Here is a 13471-nt window from a genome sequence, read left to right on the forward strand (position 1 = left end):
GTAGTTGCTTTATATACTTTGGTGCTCTGTATTAGGTGCATATATATTCATAAATGTTATTTCCTCTTGGTGGAATGTCCCTTTTATCATTATATACTGGCCCTCTTTGTCTTTTTTTACCTTTTTTTTAATTTTTTTTTTTGAGGAAGATTGGCCCTGAGCTAACATCTGTTGTCAGTCTTCCTACTTTTTTCTTTTTTCTCCCCAAAACCCCAGTAGATTGTTGTATGTCATAGTTGTACATCCTTCTACTTGCTCTATGTGGGACGGCACCTCTGCGTGGCTTGAGGAGCGGTGCATAGGTCCGTGCCCAGGATCCGAACTGGTGAACCCTGGGCCACTGAAGCAAAGCATGTGAACTTAACTGCTATACCACTGGGCTGACCCCTGTCTTTTTATCTTGAAGTCTGTTTTTTCTGATATAAGTATGGCAACATCTGCTTTCTTTTGCTTGCCATTTGCTTAGAGTATTGTCTTCCATCCCTTCACTCTGAGCCTGTGTTTGTCTTGAGAGCTGAGATGTGTTTCCTGGAGGCAGAATATTGTTGGGTCTTGTTTTTTAATCCATCTGGCCACTCTGTGTCTTTTGATTGGAGAATTCAGTCCATTTACATTTAGAGTGATTATTGATATATGAGGGCTTAATACTCCTTTTTATCTCTTCTTTTCCAGTTTTATATTTCCATTGTTTCTCTTCCCTTGTATTTCTGACAGCCATTTCAGTTTGGTGGTTTCTGTGATGGTTTTCTCAGTTTTCTCTTTGTTTATGATTTGTGGCTCTATTCTGAATCTTTGTTTAGTGGTTACCATGAGGTTTGTATAAAAGATCTCATAGATGAGATAGTCCATTTTCTGCTAGTCTCATCTCCATTAGCCTAAGCAGATTCCATCCCTTTCCTCTTCTCCTTCTGAGTTATTTTCACAAATTCTTTTTCGTGTTGTGAGTTTGTGACTAAATTGAAGTGTTTATAGTTATTTTTGATGCTTTCCTTTCCTTTATCTCTTATGTTATAATTAAGTGTTTGCTAACCTGTTCTGATAGAGGACTGCAATTTTCTGATTTTGTCTGTTTATCTCCTTGCTCTAAGCTTTGTAAACCTTTGCCTTTTTGTTAAAGGTAGGAGGACTTCCTTCATCCTTTCTTGTAAGAGAGGTCTAGGGGCAATGAACTCCCTCAGGTTTTGTTTATCCGGGAAAGCTTTTATTTTTCCATCATATCTGAAGGATAACTTTGCTGGATAGAGCATTCTTGGCTGAAAGTTTTTGTCTTTCAGTATTTTGAATATATCATTCCATTCTCTCTTAGCCTGTAAGGTTTCTGCTGAGAAATCCACTAAAAGCCTGATGGGGGTTCCTTTGTAGGCTATTTTCTTCTGCCTTGCTGCCCTTAATATTTTTTCTTTGTCATTGACTTTTGCCAGTTTTAGTATTATATGTCTTGGAGGTCTTTCTGCATTGATGTAATTAGGAGTTCTATTGGCTTCACGTACTTGTAAATCCAGTTCCTCCCCTATATTTGGGAAGTTCTCAGCTAGTACTTCTTTGAACAAATTCTCTGCTCCTTTCTCTCTCCTGTCTCCCTCTGGAATACCTATAATCCTTACGTTGCTTTTCCTAATTGAGTCGGATATTTCCTGAAGAATTTCTTTATTTTTTTAAAATCTTAGTTCTCTCTCCTCCTCTACCTGAAGCATTTCTATATTTATGCCCTCTAATTCACTAATTTTGTCCTCCATAACATCAGCTATATTTTTTATGGTTTCTAGATTATTTTTTATCTCATTAATTGTTCTTCATATCCAGAATTTGTTTTGTTTTGTTTTTAGAGTTTCATTTTCTTTTGTGATGTATTCCTCTGCTCATTAATTTTATTCCTGAGCTCATTCAACTGTCTTTCTGAGTTTTCTTGTAACTCATTGAGTTTCTTTATGACAACTATTTTGAATTCTCTGTCATTTAGATTGTAAATTTCTGTGACTTTAGGATTAGTTTCTTGAGACTTATCATTTTCCTTCTGCTCTGAAGTGTTACTGTAGTTCATGGTGTTTGATGAGTTGATCCTTTGCTGGCACATTTGTGGTAGTATCAGGTCACAGATTCCACCTGCCACTACTGGCGGAGGGGACAGGAACTGTGTTTTCTGATCCCACCCCATCTGTTGGACGTTGTGCAGTTAGGGCTACTCTGTGTTTGCCTGAGCTGATTGCAGCTGCCCTGCAAGTTGCACCCACAGGGGCCAGGTCTCTGCGCTGGGCAGGGGGGTTGGCCACCATAGGCGGGGCCCCTGCTCAGCAGGGGACTGGCTGAGCTGCTGTGCACTAGGCGGGAGGAGTGCCTACATGGGTGCTAAGTCACCACTTGGTGTAGAGCGGTCCCACTAGCAGGGCCACCACAGCACAGTGGGTACCCCCCGTGGGCCGGGCTCCAACTCCAAAAGCATTCACGCAGGCCGGGCTGTCCCCACCTCCTCTTACGGTCACACCAGCCTCTGTGTGAAGATCCATGACCTGGCTTGCTGCCACCGAGGCAGGGGAAGGGTGCATTCACCTAGTTCCACTGCCTCCTGGGGATCCAGTCCACCCACCTTCGGATGTATAGCTGCATGGATCTCTCAGATGTCCTGTTGTGCTGTGCAGGCTATCCTCTGATGGTTAATGAATGTCTATTTAGTTGTAAGTTAAAGGGGAGAGACTAAGGGAACAACTCGGTATGCTATGATGCTGATGTCACTCCTCAATTCTTAAATAAAATGCAATGTTGTAAGAAAAGCTGTAGTTCTTAACTTGATGAATGATTTCCATTAAACATACTGACTACCCTAATGTTAAAGATTTATTAGGAAGAAAAAAATTTCAGTGCCTTTCATTAGGATATTCTCACCAACTTAAAGAAACTTTATACTTTCGTTATCTTATTTGTAATAAAGTGTAAAGGTTGTGCTTTAAAGATTGCTTAATTGATAGAGTCCACACCCATAGCTTTTGTAACTCTGTATTTTCTAAGTTCTAACTTCTGCCTGTTCTATTACCCCCACAATCAGCTGTATGCCTGCTACTGTGCTGTTCACTGAGATACAGAAATGAAGAAGGAAGTCTCTGCCTTCAGTGAGACTTTAATCTAGTAGAGGAGACAGACTCCTCTATACCAGTAAATTTGAATACCATGAAATAAGTATAAAATATAAGTGGATATATGGCACTGAAGAGGGTAGAATGGGTAAGAGAACGTTTCTTCAAAAAATTGAGCTCTGGGGTCAGCACAGTGGCCATAGCGATTAAGTTCGTACTCTCCGCTTCTGTGGCCCAGGGTTCGCTGGTTTGGATCCTGGGCATGTACCTACACACCACTCATCAAGCCATGCTGAGGCTGGGTACCACATAGAGCAATTAGAAGGGTGTGAAACTATGACATACAACTATCTACTGGGGCTTTGGGGAGAAAAATGGAAAAAAGGAGGAAGATTGGCAATAGATGTTAGCTCAGAGCCAATCTTCCTCAAAAAAAATTTGAGCTCTGAGCTATATTTTAAGGGACAAATATTAACTAGTAAAACAAGGTAGGGGAAGGACATTGCAGAAAAAGAGGATGGCATTTATTAATGCACTTGTTTTTATTGAACACCTACTACATGCTGGTTCTTACCTCGACAAGTTGCCCTTGTTCTTCTCTCTTCCTGGAATACTATTGCCCTCTATCTTTTTTTTTCTTTTTTAAGTTCTTTCCCGTCTCTTTCTATTCAAATGTGGGCCCCTCAGAAAATTCTTCTCCACCCACCTTACCACTACTCCGCCCTGCCATTTTCTAATGCATCATCCTACTTTATAATATTGTGGAATTTTTATTAACTGAAACTGACTTAATGTTTGTATAACCATATGCATTGGTGTATATAATATTTATATAAAATATTTCAAATAATGTGTTTGTTTACTATGTTTTCCTTCTGTTTCATGAAGGCAGATTTAATCTATCTTGTTTATTTGCTATTTCTCCACTGCCTAGAACAGTGCCTTGCATATACTTTATGTCATGACTTGTTCACATAATTCTTATATTTGAGTCTCATAGTAACTCTGAGCAAGACATAGGACATATTGTGCCTCTGCATTTTATATAGCTAAGCACCTGAGACCTGAGAAGCTTATTTGCCTAATTTCAAATGGAAAATAAATGGATGACATGGGCTTAAAAACCTTGGTGTCTTGGCTTCCATTCTAATACTTTTTCTACTCTCTCATGCTGCTGAGATTTCTTATTTAGAAGTTCAGGAAAGGACTTCTGACCTTTCTTACTTTTGTTACTCCTAATAAAATCCTTGGCATCTCATGTACAGGGATACTAATATCCCATCTGAAACATATAGAATAAACCATTTCTCTCAGGAGATTGGTTGCTTACCTACCGTCAGATAATTTTAATTACCCTTTTAAAAAAATATTTACCTGCATTTAAAGCAAAAGAAGACTAGGATAAGTTTTTAAATGTGTGGTTTTACTTTTAAATTTTTTAAAACAATCTTTATTTCATCAATTTCCATGAAATGTGGGATTAAAGCCCCGACTTTTGGTTTGAAATACTACTTGCAACAGTTCTTATAAACTGGCTGAACGATTAATTAGCTAGCTAATATTTAAATTTCTAAGCCTTTCTTATCAATTGCTTTCAGCTATACAAAACACAGAATTGATCGAGCCCATGCCCAGTTGGTCTTTCTAGAATAATTTTAGTTCAGTAATATTTTATTTTTAAATATCTGAGTCCGTTGTAAAGTTTATAAAATATATGTTAATATCTATGTGTTTGTTTTGTTTTGTTTTTATAGGCAAGAAAACAGCATATCATTAGTAAAAGCTTATTGGAATGAACTTTTCACTCTTGGTCTTGCCCAGTGCTGGCAAGTGATGAATGTGGCAACTATATTAGCAACATTTGTCAACTGTCTTCACAGTAGCCTTCAACAAGGTAAAAAGCTCCTTCTTTATTTCCTTTTCCAGGATATAAGAGGTGGCATCAGTTTTATAAAATGCTATGATTAAAGGTAGATATCTGATGACTAGTGTTTCAGTTACCAATACCCTTTTTACTTTAGATAATTTTTACATTTTGATAAATTCATTCATTAATCACTGCAAAATATTTTTAAATGAGAGCAGAACAAAATTGAAACAAATATATTTGTGTCTGGCAGGCTATTTCTGACTACGCCTTGGGAATTTTTGCACTTTGGCATAAGTACCAAAGAATCCAGGGTTAGCTTACGTAGAGGTGATCAAATATTTATAAATATATACTTCCCACCAATTTTTTTTTTTTTTTGGTGAGCAAGATTAGCCCTGAGCTAACTAACATCTATTGCCAATCCTCCTCTTTTTGCTGAGGAAGATTGGCCCTGGGCTAACATCCATGCCCATCTTCCTCTACTTTGTATGTGAGACGCCTGCCACAGCATGGCTTGTCAAGAGGTGCGTAGGTCCGCACCCAGGATCCAAACCTGAGAACCCCGGGCTGCCGAAGTGGAGCACCCGAACTTAACCACTACTCTACTGGCCGGCCCCATACTTCTCACAAATTTTTTAAGTGCCTTTCTTCACTGTAGTCCTTTGAATACTAAGATGGGCTGTTTTGTTTTTTTTTTTAATCAATTCATCAGGATGTATTCTCTCACTTAAACAGTACTGAAGAATTGCAGAACAGTCCTTACTCTCTTGTTCCTTTTCTTGATGCCAAGGTGATTACAACTCTCATTTATTTGAGGAGACAGGCAGTCACTGATTTATAAATGTTTAACTTCAGAATGGCTTGTGACTAACCAACAAGATGCCCCATCTTCAAATGAGAATTGCCTTTTGAGTTCAGAAATAATTTATAAATTGGGAATTATGTTTTATTTCCTTAGCATATTCCATTTCCCATCATTTTATGTTATTTTGAAATTATCTGCTTCCTCCTCTTTAAGGGCAGAGAAATCACCTTAAAATCTCATCAACAGTAGATCTACTGGAAGGGAGCACTACATTCCATCTTATTTATGGACTCCTAGTCTTGATTCATTTCTCATAAATTTGTAATGTGTTCTACAGCCTACCTTTACTAAAGCTTTGGTTAACTAATCAGATGTTTTAAACATAAAGTCAAAAAGTTATCATAAAACTTTATTTTACTCACCTTTTTTCTTGGCAGTGTTTTTTGCTAAATACTTGTTTTCATTTTAGTAGTATATGTAACTTTTAGAAATCTAGATGATTTTGCTCATCTTTTTTTCAACCAATATAAGCTTAACTAAATCCTGTTAACAAAATTGGAGTCTTTTGTAAAGTTTTGGTTGGCCAGTTTTTCAGGTGGTTGTCTTTACAGCTTATCTTCTCAAAAGAATATATTTTGAAAGGAAACATTACATTTGGGGTTATTTTATACTAACAGCTCGTTTCATTTTTTTCTTGAAGGAATGATGTATGAAGATCATTAATTAGTTTCATATTTACTTGCAGAGATTGAATTTTAAACATTTATAGGTTGGTTATATTCAAAGCTGGAAATTAGTGAGAAGGAAATATATTGGATAAAAATAGTTGTGCATTTTAGCCAAAAACTAGAAGCTTTTTTTTGCTCGTTTGTTTGTTTCTTTGTTTTTAATTAAAGATAAAATGTCAACAGAAAGAAGAAAATTATTGATGGAGCACATCTTCAAACTACAGGAGTTTTGTAATAGCATGGTTAAACTCTGCATTGATGGATATGAATATGCCTACCTGAAGGCAATAGTACTCTTCAGTCCAGGTATATAAACAATTACTTCTTATTTAAAAGACAGTATTTGAGAGTGTGGAGAAATTGGAACCCTTGTACATTTCTGGTGAGACTGTAAAATAGTGCAGTTAAAGTGGAAACAACCTAAGTGTCCATCAACAAATAAATGGATAAACAAATGTAATATATACATACAGTGGAATATCATTCAGCCATAAAAAGCAGTGAAATTCTAATATATGCTACAAACATGGATGAAACTTGAAAACAATGCTAAGTGAAAGAAGCCAGTCACAAAAGACCACATGTTATATGATTTCATTTATATGAAATGTCTAGAACAGTCAAGTTTGTAGAGACATTAGATGAGTGGCTACCAGGAACTAAGGAGAGGGGAGAATGGAGAGTGACTACTAATGGGTACAGAGTTTCTTTTGGGGTGAAAAAAATATCCTAAAATTAGACTGGTGGTGGTTGCACAACTCTGTGAATATATTAAAAACCACATTGAGGGACCGGCCCAGTGGTGTAGTGGTTGAGTTTGGCGCACTCCATGTCGGTGGCCCAGGTTCACTGGTTCAGATCCCGGGTGCGGACCTATACCACTCATCAATCCATGCTGTGGCAGTGAGCCACATGTAAAATGGAGGAAGATTGGCACAGATGTTAGCTCAGGGCCAAGCTTCCTCACCAAAAAAAAAAGAAAAAAAAACCATTAAATTATACACTTCAAACCAGTGAGTTTTACAGATGTTAGACATTTATCTGGGTGCAAAAAAGAAAGTTAAAGAAATCAGTAAAACAGCATCATAGACCTTTAGTTCTGCTGTCTCATCAACATTTGAATTCTTAGATATATGTTGCTAGGCATCATCAAAAGGCAAAATGAGAGATGAGTATTGCTTTATTAATGGATTAAATTTCCAAACATCTTATTGGAGTTATCAACAAATAGAAAAATGTCTCTTATTTTCCTGCCAGTTTCTAGTTTCCACATGTAGTAAAATGACAGTAAGCTCAATGACAAATTTCTGAATAAGAAAAATTGACTGTACTCTTATGCTCTCTCTTTTTTATTTTGGTATGTATTTCTATTCCTATACACCATAATAAAATTATGCGAGGAAACCTACTTGTTACCATCAATGATACCAATAAAATAAAGTTTGTTTTTGTACTGTTTCTTATAATGTTTCACATAAGTTAATAACATGTCTCCATTTTTATCACAACCAATTTGCCACCTTCATTTTCCTTAAAATTGAAAAAACGTAGATTTGAAATTCGAATTATAATGAAATTTTAAGTATTCTCAGTATTTTCTGTTTATTACTTTTTTATTCTTTTCAGGACAGAGTTTTCCATATTTTTCAATATTTGTTGAGTTAGAGATAATTTTTATGAAGTTCTTTTCTTTTTTTTTTTTAATTTATTTTTTTAATTTTTTTCCCCTAAAGCCCCAGTAGATAGTTGTATGTCATAGCTGCACATCCTTCTAGTTGTTGTATGTGGGACACTGCCTCAGCATGGCCAGAGAAGCGGTGCGTCAGTGCACACCCAGGATCTGAACCCGGGCCACCAGCAGCGGAGCGCGCGCACTTAACCGTTAAGCCACGGGGCCAGCCCTCTCTTCTTATTTATTTATTTATTTTTTTGCTGAGGAAGATTGGCCCTGAGCTAACATCTGTGCCAGTCTTCCTCAATTTTGTATATGGGATGCCGCCACAGCATAGCTTGATGAGCGGTGCATAGGTCCATGCCCAGGATCCAAACCTGCAAACCTTGGGTCTCCGAAGCAGAGTGTGTGAACTTAACCACCACACCACCGGGGCCAGCCCCATGAAGTTCTTTTAATTTTTTCCATTTTTGTGAAATTTTATAGTGACCATCGAAATATTTAAATAGATTATTGCATGTTTCTATGTTATCATAAATTTTCTGGTAGAGATGATCATAGTTTTATAATTTCGTAAGTACTTTTTTATCAAACAATGGTGGGAAGGTTTTTCTTATGAAAAATATAGTATAGAATATGATCTGCAAGTATTTCATTGTGTTAAAAATGTTTTTTTAACTAAGCTGAGTCATTTCATTTTTTTTCCTTTTGAAAGCAAAATGATCAAACTCCCACAACTTTTGGAATAGAGAAAGCTATTTATTTTAGTAGAACTCGGTGGTCTCAGTTTTTATTAGAAGTTAGAATATGTATATGAGATAAAATAGTTTTAAGGGTTTAAAGTACAGTGCCTAGTATTTAGTAGGTGGGCTGCTAAATATATTTGTGGAATGAAAGAACCACACATATGATGGGGCTTCTTTTTTAACTGAACTATTCTTCCCACCCACTTCCATCTGCACTCGATAAAACGAGCATTCAGAACTAGGGTAATGATATATTCTTTAATATTTCAGATCATCCAGGCCTAGAAAACATGGAACAGATTGAGAAATTTCAGGAAAAGGCATATGTGGAATTCCAAGATTATATAACCAAAACATATCCAGATGACACCTACAGGTATCTAGAAGTTAAATACTATTTAATTAAATTCATCTGAAAACTTTTTTGTGAATCTGTTCATTATTTTCCATTCCAAGAGTAATTCAGTATTTTAGTCAGCCTTGACTTTTGAAATGGCTACTGCTGTTAAATGCAGGAGTGCATTGTTGCAAGTGCTTTACGTGTGATATTTCATCCAGTTCTTAGTTTTGTGTAAGACGATACTTCAGCACAGAGAGGATAAGTAACTTGCTCAAGGACGCACAGTAAATGGCACAGCTGACTGCGAACCCAGGTGGTCTGACTTAAGCACCCAAACTCTTTATTTTCTTAGGGTGAAATAGTGGATTTTATTTGTAAAAGGGGAAAAATATGAATGAATAAAGAAACACATTAGACTATTTTATAAATAATTTTGAAATGTGGCTTATATTTCTACCAAGATATTTCTTGCCAGTGTCCTTTGAAAAAAATTATTTTTTTATAACATTGACTCAAGTTTTGAAGAGGGACAGTATCATAGAGTACATAAACACATAGCTCTCAGAGCCCGGGTACGTGGGTTTGACTCCTGACCTTACCACTTACTAGCTGTATGACCTTTAGTCAGCTTCTTGGTTTCAGTTTCTTTACCTGTAAAATGGAGATAATAATAGTACCCACATTTTGCAATTAGAATAAAGATTAAGTCAGTTAATATATGTACAGAGCTTAGAACAGTGCCCATTACACAGTAAGGGCTATATAAATGTGTTTACTAATATTACTATTAATTTAACATACTTCAAACTAGTAAAAGAACATTTTTACATAAAGTAATTTTTTACATATATTAAATAATAGATTTATAAGCCAGTTCCATCATGAAAATCAGACTTAGTTTATCTAACCAGTTTTCCTCTCACTTCTGCTGATGTAGTTCAGCTGGTGGGAACAAACAGGAATGAGTAATTTGAGGAGTAGAGTACATGGCTACAGGAAGATCACTTAATCCTGGGCTGCTGCTTTCATTTGGTCTCGAGTATTAGAGTGCAAGGCCTTAGAATAGAGGAAGAATAACACAAGCTTTTTGGCAAAGTGGTTCTTTTGTTGTTGCTTTTGTTATGCTTATTTTTCAGTTTTTTAAAGTTTCAAAAGTTGTTTTATATATAATTATACAAATAAAGACAGTATTTAAATTTTTCCTCCTTTTTGACATGGAGCTACTTGCTGACCTCTGTTCCCTTAGGTTCCAGGTGCTTTGACTGAGCTCTGGAACTCTTTCTCAGTTTCTTACATTCCTAATTTTTTAAAACTAAGAAATTATTTTTGGATAGCAGTTTTCAACTTATAATGTACTTTCACACAAAACATGGTCTCGCCTCTAAGAACCTCACTAGCACAGAAACTGGCAGGGATCCTTGCATTAATCTTCACCACAACACTGAGAGACAGGAATTAAGTGGCTTACACACCTTCACACGGCTAGAGGGCAGTTGAGTCAAGATTTGAAACCAGTGGTCTCAATTCCATGTTCTGTGCTCTTCCCAGTCGTAACTATTGCCTGTTTTACCATTTCCAGTATTTTTGCAAAGCAAAACCAAGAAAACTATTATCACTGAGCCTCGTGTGTCCTGATAACACAAAACATTGCTGTTCTTACAACCTCAAATGAGTTTCTAAGCCATTCTTAAATGTATAACTTGATCCATGGTTTAATAACTTGGTTCCATGGTCCATACAGCCAAGTGGAGGCAGCACAGCATAGCAGTTAAGAGCAAGGCTTTCCTGGGAAGTCTGTCAGACTGCATTTATATCCAGGTGATTGTCATACACTCTAAGGCTTGAGAATACCAGTTTTTATTTTACCTTTTGAAAATTAGGTCTTTACTAAAGTAGTCCACCAAGAATATACGTATTGAAATTACTCATTTTTCTACTAAATCTCTTTTTGATTTACAACCTGTTCCCCTTTGCCCCCTTTTTGCTTTTTAGGTTGTCCAGACTACTACTCAGATTGCCAGCTTTAAGACTGATGAATGCTACCATCACTGAAGAATTGTTTTTCAAAGGTCTCATTGGCAATGTACGAATTGACAGTGTCATCCCACATATTTTAAAAATGGAACCTGCAGATTATAACTCGCAAATAATTGGTCACAGCATTTGAAAGCTGAGATCTCAGTGTAAACTTATTGTTCTTTCTCAGAACACAAGAAGACACCAAATTGAACTCATTGCCTCCAGGGCACCTGGAAATTTTCCTTTAAAGAATAACCAAAAACAAAGGTATTTTTATTTTAACTTCCATAAGAAGAATTTTTGAAGTGACTGGGCAGGTAGAAGGAATTAGAATTTCCTTTCCTGTCATATTTAAGTGAATCAGAAATACTATGAATTTATTCTTGGTTAAGATGACACCTAAAGCTGTCACCTCTTGACTATCTAAACTAAGATCTCTCGTTTTATTTTATATAACAAATAAATTAGTCTTTTTTTTTTTCCCCAGAATTGTGTTCTTTTCATGTTTTTTATTATGAACTAGCACTAACACTTAATTGTCAGAAATCTCTAAGAAGGATTTCCTTGCATTTTAGTCTTCCATAATATAATCTATTTGTTTTAACTATCTTGTCAAGAGAGGATTATTTTATGCTCCATGGTATAATGATAACATTAGAACTAAGGAAATAATAATTGCATATATATATTTTTTGTCTTTTGTAAATATCATGGCACCCTTAGCATATACCACTCTCATTGCTGGCAGTGAGACACAGGCCGTTCGTGATCTTAAGAGTTGACTTCTTTAGTGTTGTATGTTAGTTACAAGCACTTTGTATTTATGTATGTAGCAGAAGATTGTTTTTGCGTATGAGATAGAGTTCGTGTTTTAATATTTTTGGTTTACTGCTGTGTTTTAAAAATAGTAGAGATGAACCCAAAATGTCTCACTATTTCAAAGTAGCATTAAAATTGTCGCTCTTCCACTCCACAAAAAGCATCTGACCTCTCTCCCTCTTGTTTGACCTGCATCGTAGCTTCCCGAACCTTCCATGGGTTTTAGCCAGTTTCTTTTAGGTCATTAGAAACCCAATTTGTTAAATAATGGATTTATCATATCCAATCTGTGTTTTCAAGGTGAGTTAAATAATTATTTTAAAGCAAATTGATACTTTTTAAAAATTTGTTTTTTCATGTGTAAAGGAATATGCACTGAGTTTTCACTGTAAAGGGGTGAGAGCTGTTTTAACAATAGTATGAACATCAACCTGAAGTCTTGGTATTGCCACAACAAAAGCATTTTAGACTCCTTGGATGTCTTCCACACTAATATTTTCCTGAGCAAACCTGATACTGTTAAATATTTCTTTGTTCTGATTTCATGATGAATTATTTTGGTATGTATTTGTTGATTTAAAAGAAAATGGAGATTGTATTGCACTCAAAGTACATTTTTTATAAAGATTTTTGCAGTAGAAACTGAATTTTTTGGGAAGGGTGTGGATTTTACTAATTGCTACTTTATAGTAAATCAAAAGTTTAAAAGTATCACTTACAGTCTTTACCAACTTATTAAGGGAAACTTTTCTCCCTATATAAAACATAATTTTTGTCAGCAGGTTTATATATAATTATCAGCTGGGAAAAACTACCTTTAGTACAAAATACTCAAATGGAAAAATCAGTAGGTTTATACCTTTATAAACCCAATGAAGTAAGCCAAGGATTCAGGAAAATAATTCTTTAAAATAATGTACTGATGGTTAATTAAGATACATGTTTCTTTCAGGTATTTTTCCTAATTAAATTTGTAGTTATATTTGGAAGTGTTTTTTAAACTATATTAAAATGTGACCTGCATTACAAATTTCTGTTTCTTGCCAGTATATTTGATTTCATAGTCCTATTTGTTCAGTGTTTAGTCATCCTTTTGTTTCTTTATTTGTTCCATTGTTAAGAGATCTCTAGTAAGATTTATTAGAGTACTTCAGGAAGAGAAAAGCATGGAAAACATTTCCATGGCCAATATTTTAGGATTATTTACAATTCAACTTGAAGACTTCCAGCTAAATATTACAGATTAGCAATTTATTTTCTTCCTCTCCTGAGATCTGAGTAAAATGACAGTAAAGTGTAACCACACAAAGACAAATAAAACGGGAGAGAAGAAATCAAAAGATAATAGAGTTCAATAAATTTTTGGAAAACAAAATGCAGGTAGAGAAAGACTAACTGATTTAG

The 13471-nt window shown here is 35.6% G+C and overlaps 1 protein-coding gene across 2 annotated transcripts in view; it reads left to right on the forward strand.

Annotated features, from left to right (window-relative positions):
* NR2C1 (nuclear receptor subfamily 2 group C member 1) overlaps positions 1-13097 on the forward strand; it is a 52754-nt gene extending 39657 nt beyond the window's left edge. Inside the window, exons 11-14 of one of the 2 annotated variants that reach the window (XM_058568639.1) lie at positions 4823-4962; positions 6640-6777; positions 9160-9265; positions 11222-13097. In XM_058568639.1, coding sequence (XP_058424622.1) covers positions 4823-4962; positions 6640-6777; positions 9160-9265; positions 11222-11396 — 559 coding nt within the window. In that variant the 3' untranslated portion in view covers positions 11397-13097. The remainder of the gene's footprint in view (positions 1-4822; positions 4963-6639; positions 6778-9159; positions 9266-11221) is intronic. The other variant, XM_058568640.1, reaches the window with a different exon arrangement.
* The last annotated feature ends 374 nt before the right edge of the window (positions 13098-13471 follow it).

The sequence above is a fragment of the Diceros bicornis genome, chromosome 25, assembly GCF_020826845.1.
Source record: "Diceros bicornis minor isolate mBicDic1 chromosome 25, mDicBic1.mat.cur, whole genome shotgun sequence".
Classification (NCBI taxonomy): Eukaryota; Metazoa; Chordata; class Mammalia; order Perissodactyla; family Rhinocerotidae; genus Diceros; species Diceros bicornis.